At 46.3% G+C, this 8,352-nt stretch overlaps 1 protein-coding gene across 1 annotated transcript; it reads right to left on the reverse strand.

The window, feature by feature from the left end:
* Positions 1-4,139: 4,139 nt before the first annotated feature.
* Positions 4,140-7,851, reverse strand: LOC123069103 (uncharacterized). Its single transcript, XM_044491858.1, has 3 exons — positions 7,282-7,851; positions 7,074-7,185; positions 4,140-5,076 (listed from the first exon to the last, which is right to left on the reverse strand). Exons 1-3 carry the CDS (start codon positions 7,476-7,478, stop codon positions 4,654-4,656), a joined length of 732 nt encoding a protein of 243 aa, XP_044347793.1. The 5' UTR covers positions 7,479-7,851; the 3' UTR covers positions 4,140-4,653.
* Between the last annotated feature and the right edge of the window lie 501 nt (positions 7,852-8,352).

The following is an 8,352-nucleotide window of genomic DNA, read 5'->3' on the forward strand; positions in this document are numbered from 1 at the left end:
TGAGGGTGCGAATGAGGTATCAAACCTATTGAATCAATATTGTGATGCATCAGGGCAGCGGGTTAATAAGGATAAATCTTCTATCTTCTTTAGCAAAGGCTGTCCTAACAGTACTCGGGAATTGGTGAAGCTGTCTTTGCAAGTTCCAAACGAATCTTTGAATGAAAGGTATTTGGGTATGCCGACAGATGTGGGCCACTCAAAGAATGGCACTTTCAAATTCCTAAAGGACATGATTTGGAATAAGGTGAAGGGATGGATTGCAAAAAATTTGTCAGCTGGAGGAAAAGAGGTTCTTATTAAATCAGTGGCTCAGGCTATCCCTGTTTATTCTATGGCATGTTTCCGACTACCTCGTGGTCTATGTGAGCATATAAACTCTTTGATTCGAGGGTTTTGGTGGGGAAGCAAAGAAGGAAAAAGGAAGCCACATTGGGTATCATGGCAGGTAATGACAAGTCCAAAATATATGGGGGGCCTTGGCTTTCGGGATCTTGAGATTTTCAACTTGGCGTTATTGGCACGACAAGCATGGCGTTTACTACATGATCCATATTCTCTCAGCGCTAGACTTTTAAAAGCGGTGTATTTTCCCACAACCACTTTTCTTGATGCAGAACTTGGCTCCAATCCCTCACAAATATGGCAGTCGATACTGGATGGAAGGGAGGTTCTCAAGGAGGGTGTCTCTCGTTGGATTGTGAATGGTCGTTCAACTCCTATCTGGACTTGCAACTGGATTCCGCGCGAACCTCTGCTCAGACCTCTTATGCCTTTGGTCCCGAATCCACCTGAAATGGTGCATGAGCTTATAAACCATACCGAGGCAGCGTGGAATACTGTTTTGGTACGCCAGGTTTTCTTACCAATGGATGGAGAGGCGATCTTGAGCATTCCTTTGTGCACACGTAACATTGAGGATTTTTGGGCTTGGCATTTTGAGAAGAAAGGAATTTTCAGTGTGAGATCAGCTTACGGGATGCTTGTTGAAACAAAGATCGGGCGTGAGAATTGGCTGGAGAGAGTGCCGAGGTCTTCTAGTTCAGGGGAAGCAAAGACGTGGACCAAACTATGGAAATTGTCAGTTCCTTCAAAACTGAAAATCTTTGTCTGGCACTTTGCTCACCAGTCCATACCTTCAGCAGATGTCCTGCACCACAGGAAGATGGTGACATCAAGCACATGTAATCTATGTGGATGTGCCGATTCATGGCGCCACTCACTTTTGGACTGTACAGTGGCCAGATGTACGTGGGCATTATCGGATGCAAATGTGGCTGAACATATGATTTTATGCAGTGATCCCTAGGCGAAAGAGTGGATGTTCTTCATGTATGATTCCTTGTCGCACGATGAATTTACGAGGATGATTGTCACATTGTGGGCCATCTGGACGGCGAGGCGTAAAGCAATCCATGATAACATCTTCCAAAGCCCCGAACAAATCCATCGATTTGTGCAATCCTATCTGTCCGAGCTAGAGACGGTTAATGCCAGAAAGGAGAGGGTGCAGCCATCATCAATCCGACACACTAGAAGGAGCTGGATTCCTCCCTCTTCGAATCATGCAAAGATCAATGTTGATGGTGCTTTCTCGCGGAATGGTAGTGTTGGAGCGGCAACAGCTTTCTGCAGGAACGAATACGGAGATTACTTGGGGGCATCGGTCTTGGTGGTGCCTAATATGACTGATCCGACTGCTCTGGAAGCACTGGCTTGCCGAGAAGGTCTGTCCCTAGCCGCAGATCTTAATCTCTCAAATATCCATTTGGCCACTGATTGCCAGGGACTGGTGGAAGAAATCAAGAATGGATCCAGTGCATTCCATGGTGCGATCATTCAGGAAATTCAAACTAGGATGATACCTTTTACAAGTTGCTTTTTGTCCTTTGAAAGTAGAAGTTGTAATTATGAGGCACATAGCCTCGCAAAGCACGCCTCTTCTCTAGGAGCTGGTAGACATATTTGGTTCGATCTTCTCTATGATCCAGTCAATATTCCTGTAAACATTTTGCAACAGAGTTAATAAAAAGCGTGTGTTTGCCTAAAAAAAAGCAGTGTCGCCAATACAGGTCCCTACTGGGTCAGCCCATCCGATGAATTTTTATTGAATTTGATGAACTGTTTTCAAAATCGATGAATTTTTTTTTCAAAATTCGATGAACCTTTTTCAAATCTGATGAACTTTTTTCGAAATTTGATGAACTTTTTTTCAAATTTGATGATCTGTTTTCAAAAATCGATGAACTTTTTTTCAAATCTTATGAACTCTTTTCAAAATCGATGAACTTTTTCTAAATTTGATGAACTTTTCTCAAATCCAATGAACTTTTTTTCAAATTTGTGAACCTTTTTTCAAATGCGATGAACTTTTTTTCAAAAAAGGGATGAACTTTTTCACAATTCGATGAACTTCTTTCAAAAAATATTTTTTTTTCAAATTTGATTATCTTATTTTCAAATTTAATGAACTTTTGTTCAAGCTATAAAGTAAAACGTATAATTTTTAAGAAATTCGAAAATCCAAGTTATAAAGTAAACTATACTGTCCGCGCTTATGGTTCTTATAGAGTCCGCACTTGATTTTAATCACTAGTCATTAGATGGTGTTAGTGGTTAGGTGAAAAATCCTGCTGTTTAGCGGCGAGAGTTCAAGTCATGATTCTACTACATTTTTGCGTTTTGCGAGACTGCTCGCTTCGTCTGTGGGCCGACCCACTTGACGCTATCAGTAGGCGCCGGTTGGCTTCGCCGGCGCCAAACGCGCCAAATAGGAGGTAGCAGCCCCCTATTGCCAGCTCACAGGTCCCTACTGACAATAGCCGCTTGTGCCGCACATGAAAGAAAATGACAAGCATGCCTAGCACATGAATCACTAAGTACATGACTAACATATCATACCCGTCGGTTGGCCAGGACAAAGCCGTGGAAACTACGGCGATGTCCAGGAGGTCGAGGACGTAATCAAAGTAGAGGAACAACAGCAAGCAATCCCGTCTGAGACGCTCCCGGAAAACCTAACCACCCTTCTCTCAGTGCAAGATCTCAAATGACATGCTTTTGGAGGCCTACTCTCTAGTAGAGTCGTGCACGTAGTCAACGGAATGGAATCACCGAAAGTAGTGGCGGCGAGAGGAACACCGATGGGTTGTGCATGAGGAGGCAAAACAGATGCGATCTGACCTAGGTGACGACGTCTCGATTTTGTGGCGTGTTCCTTAATGACTCGTAATTAATCATCACTTAAAATATTCATCCCCGACAGGCAAAATAAAAGTGCAGGCATGGCACATGTTTGAGCTCGGCTCGTTAATGAAACAATGCGCGGCGAGGCGGGTGGCGGAGGAGTATCGTGTGTATATCACTCCTAAACTCAAACTCCCATAGAATTGAAAATAGAAATAGAACTGAAAATAGAAATGGAATCTCTTATAAGAAGGTCTCAGTTTTTTTTTTTTTTTTTTTTTTTTTTTTTTTTTTTTTAGAATCAGAAGGTCTCAGCTATTCTCCACTAGGGTAGTGAGACTAAACTTCCGAGGATGCTACGAAACCCCACATGGGCCTTTGAGATTTTTTAGAAATTACTTCATCTATGCACCCAAGACCCAGTAGTTTCTGTACATTCTCCTTGGATTCCTGTGTATACGATTGACCCCTGGAAGGGACAAAGGCAGGTGAAATCGACCAGACATGCATCCATCTGTATGCAGGTTTTGCAGATGTAGATCTGAAATTCTCATGGAAATTCCTGACCGCTGGCAAGAATTTCGCGTAGGGTTGACTGATCTGGTTAACAATTATCTTACATCCCAGTTGGCGAAGTTCAGATCCGCATTCCGTTTGACTAACCGAATAGATCAACTAGACATTTTATTATGCGGCTGGAGCAAGCAGCTAAAACATGCACCATGCATGACAGCAAGTTACTGATTGCCATCACATGCATGTTACGTGCATTCACCGCCTGAAAGAACGGTGGATCAGAGCAAAAGCAAACATGCCAAACGAGTCGCCGATCACATGCCAACATGGAACCTAATTAAGAGCTTGATTAGATCAGGAAGGATAATATCTTAGATAAGTACCAAATGTGCTGCTACATGTACACACGATACATCTCAAGGTTGTTTGTTGTCGAGTAGATCCATAATAAACCACTATGCTCTTTCTTTTTCATATAGTTCACATGTCGTGACAATTAGCAAGGTATACATGGTGCACAGGAGCATATTTTGTTGAAGCGACTAAGGCACTACTATAGCTGTAGAGAGAGATGATTTTTCTCCTCTTCTGCTGCGTATGATATATATATATGCATGTATACATGTGTGAAAGAGGGAACATACATATATATGTGCAAGTGCAACACACACTGGCATGCATGCAGAGCAAGCCACTAGCGACCTACTCCAGCTGGCTGAGAGATGAATGGATCCTCGTCAGCGTAAGCGATCTTCAGAGGCATCTGCATGCAGCTGAATACAATTTACGTACGTACTTACTCCAATATATTGGTTGAACAAAAGAAAACCGGCCGGTGCTAAACACAGCTAATCACGGGCAAAAGAAACCGCAGAAACAAGCGATGGCTGGCTCGAGCTCGACAGTCCGTCAAAACGTCGCGTCCTCGCAAGCCAACGGGCAAATGGATGATTACACCTGCATGCAGGCGTGCTCCGAGCAGGTCGTCATGACGCTGGCGGACATGCTGGCCGCCGGGTCGACGACCTCTCCGACGCAGCCGCCGCCGACGGACTGCTGCGACGTCGGGGCCGCCGTGGGCGGGACGTCGGGCACGGCAGCCGGGACGCTGCTGCTGAGCTGCTGGTGCTGGTTGGAGATGGAGACCCTCTTGCAGCTGGGCGCCACGACCGCGGGCTGCGCGCAGGCGGCGTCGAGCTGCGTGACGAGCGGGATGACGGGGAGGTTGTCGCAGGTGCAGACCTCGATCATGAAGCCGTCGGGGTCGTGGAAGAAGATCTGGTCGACGTGGATGCCGCCCTCCTCCACCCGCCGCTGCACGTACCGGATGCCCAGCTCCTTGAGCCGCCGCTGCACCGCCTCCATGCTCTCGCACTGCAATGCATACGATACGAATCAACACATGACACGTCAGAGCACGAGCCATGCACTCCCAGCCACACAAGACACAAGGCATCATATCCATCCGCATGTACACACACATAGCCTTGTTGTTGGATCTATCTATCCTCTCGCAAACCATCACGTCAGGTCACATGTACTAGCTCGAAATTATAAGCACAAGGCACTATAGGAGAGGTGTTTGCTAGCGCTAGACTGACAGTAGACACTATGTACATAATACGCGCATGTGACCTGTCACTGGCCAGCTAGCGCATGCGTCCACCGTGTCGCGCTTCATCACGCTAGCTCACGGGGGAGCTCCGTATCCAGTCCGGCCGGGTGGAGAATCGCTTTCCAGTGTGCATGTGCATGGAGACAGAAAGGAAATTGTGCAACCACAGTGGTACACACGGAGTAGACGGGCACGATAGTCTAGCTACTGGCGCACGACGAGATCGAACTGGGCCAGGGAGTACCGCTCCTCGTCCCCTCCACTACCTGAAGTGCCGTGATCAACGTGGGTGCAACTGCAGAGTGCATGTGGAGGCATCGCGATGGTGGTACGGTGTACACTGTGCATGTACCAGGTCAGGACTCAGGACTTTATTTTATATACATGATGATTGTTATCGTGAGATCAAGGGTGGATCATGCATGCATGCTTGCTTGCATGCGTGCATGGTTATGGCGCGGCATGACCGTGCATGTGGATGCGCATTCTTCGTGAGCTGATTTTCTAAAAAGTCAACTATTGTCTATGTTTGACCAACTTTACAGCAAAATATATAAAGGTTTATAATACTAAATATATAAAATGTAAAAATATAGTTCATGATGAATCTAGTGATAATGATTTGGTATTCTAGATATTGATATTTTTGTCTATAAACTGATTAAACCTAGAGAAGTTTGACTTTTTGGAAAAATAATACACCTTATATTGAGGAACGGAGGGAGTATACTACTGGCTACGTACTCCACTATGTAGTACAGTAGTAACTATGTTCTGGTGTTGTGTTTGTTAAGTGTAGTTGAGCTGGAAGCATCCTTGGATCGAGATCTGTTGTTTGGACGCATCCAAGAGGAATGGAACCGCGCGCTTCACATCCACCTTGGAACGGATGGTAAGAAGGTCTTGACGGCTACCACTCTATCTACTATCTCCGTCCTGGTTTATTAGTCCTCTTTTAAATTTGTGTTAAATTTTGATCAAACATTTAACTCACAAGCATGTTAACAAAAATTATATCATTGGTTCCATATTTGAACATAGTTTTCAATGATATAATTTTTGGTGACATGCATGAACATTTTGTGAGTTAAATTTATAGTCAAAGTTTGGCACATAATATAATGAGGACCAATAAACCAGAATGGAGGTAGTACTAGCTAGCACACGTATTGATCTGATCTACATAGAAAATTCTACTCCGATTGACATTGAATGTGATAATCAACTAGAGCAATGCTCATTAGCTACTCTATAGCGACTAGCTATACATATATTTGATGATGGATCTCGGTTGTCGTTTGTCAGCTTGACGACGTACGTACGTACGAGGTGTGGATTAGATCGACGGCACTAGTGCGTGGCGAACAAATACGGAAGGAGGAAGGAGGGAAACGGCTTAGCTGTACCTTGGCCGAGTGTGGTCACAAGATGACAACCAGAAGAAATCCCAGCCGTCTCTTCACATGGATCGATCTGCTAGCTTCTCGAAGAATCGAGTAATTATTATTTTATTTCTAATTAGTGCAAGTTGCATGTGTCGCGTGAGGATGCATCTTTCGGATGCAGAGGCCGGGGAAATACCCCTTTTCTAAAAAAAAAAAAAAATGTGTCGCGTGAGGAACAGGCCAAGGTGCGGGCAGTGCAACTGCCTCTTTTTGTTTCCTTTTGTGCTTCTCACGACACTTGCTACAGGAGCTAGCGCTTTGAATAACAATGGGCACAAGTGCGGCAATGGTGGTGGAGGTTGTGTTGGTACCGTGGTGAAGGAGATGTGATTGTCCTTGGGGTTGATCTCCGCCTTCTTCGGCGGCAGGCTCGCCCGGTCCTCCGCCTGCAGCAGGTGCACGCCGATCCCGAAGTTGAATAGCCTGAAAATCCGGCGGTCATTCCATGTGTCAGTGGTGGACTGAGAAATATGTTAGTGCCCCGCATCGCCGGCCGATGGATGGATGGAACCTACGTACCATGCGCCGTCGAAGTCGAAGGAGCCCGGGCGGCGGATCTGGATGAAGCCGAGGACGTCGCGGTAGAAGCTGAGCGAGCTCTCCAGCGACCGGCACACCACGGAGATGTGGTTCAGCGACGCCAGCGGCAGCGCCCGGTGACCCCCCTGCGCCGCCGCCGCCGACTTGTTCACGCCGGCCGACGCCGTGTTCACCATCCTCACGTGCCGAAAAGCCTTTCCTTCTTGTTAGGGTGTTGTTCTTTTCCGAGGACCGCGCCAAACCCAGCTGCCCTGTATATGTAGCTGCGGGCCGGCTGCCTAGCTCCGTCACACACTCACACTACTCTCTAGGTAGCTGCAGACCAGTCACTGACCAGTCGCTGAGGTTGATGAAATGGACTCGGTGGAGACAATGGCGGACCGCCGCGCGCTAAATAGCTTGCTCCGGTGAAGACGTACGCGCCGGACGCCAGGGAGGAAAGTGGACGCACGTACAACACGATGGAGGGAAGGAAGGTAGTGGCTGTGGCTACGGGTGAGAGCCTGTGAGTTGCAAGAGAGCTCGAGGGTGGTATATATAGAGACTAGAGAGATTAGAGAGAACTCGCACATGCGCCGACAGGTAGGTAGGTTCATGAAAAGGGCATGAGCCTCCCTCACTTAGATAAGCGGTCGAGCTGTGGTAGAGAGTACATACACACAACAAAGGAGCGAGATCCATATACCCGCGCCGCGCCGCGGGATGAAATATCAGCGTGCTACATGAGAGCGAGGCAAGAACAGATGTTTTTTTTTCGAAAAGGCAAGAGCAGATGATGATGTACTAGTATGATTTTGTTGTCTGTGCATATAAGCATCATTGCCTCGTGCTCCCCGTTTGTAGCTGGTTGCGCGTTGTCCAATTGTGTTCTCCTTTTTCCTTTTCATGATAACCCCACCACCTGGCTACCAAACACATATTCTGATATTTGGTTTTTGATGTTGCTTACTCCCTCCGTTCCACAATACATGCCTTTCTTTTGTCAAAATATAGATGTATCTAGACATGTTTTAGTATATAGGTACATTCATTTTTGGACAAATGGAAGTC

Source organism: Triticum aestivum, chromosome 3B, assembly GCF_018294505.1.
Source record: "Triticum aestivum cultivar Chinese Spring chromosome 3B, IWGSC CS RefSeq v2.1, whole genome shotgun sequence".
Lineage (NCBI taxonomy): Eukaryota > Viridiplantae > Streptophyta > Magnoliopsida > Poales > Poaceae > Triticum > Triticum aestivum.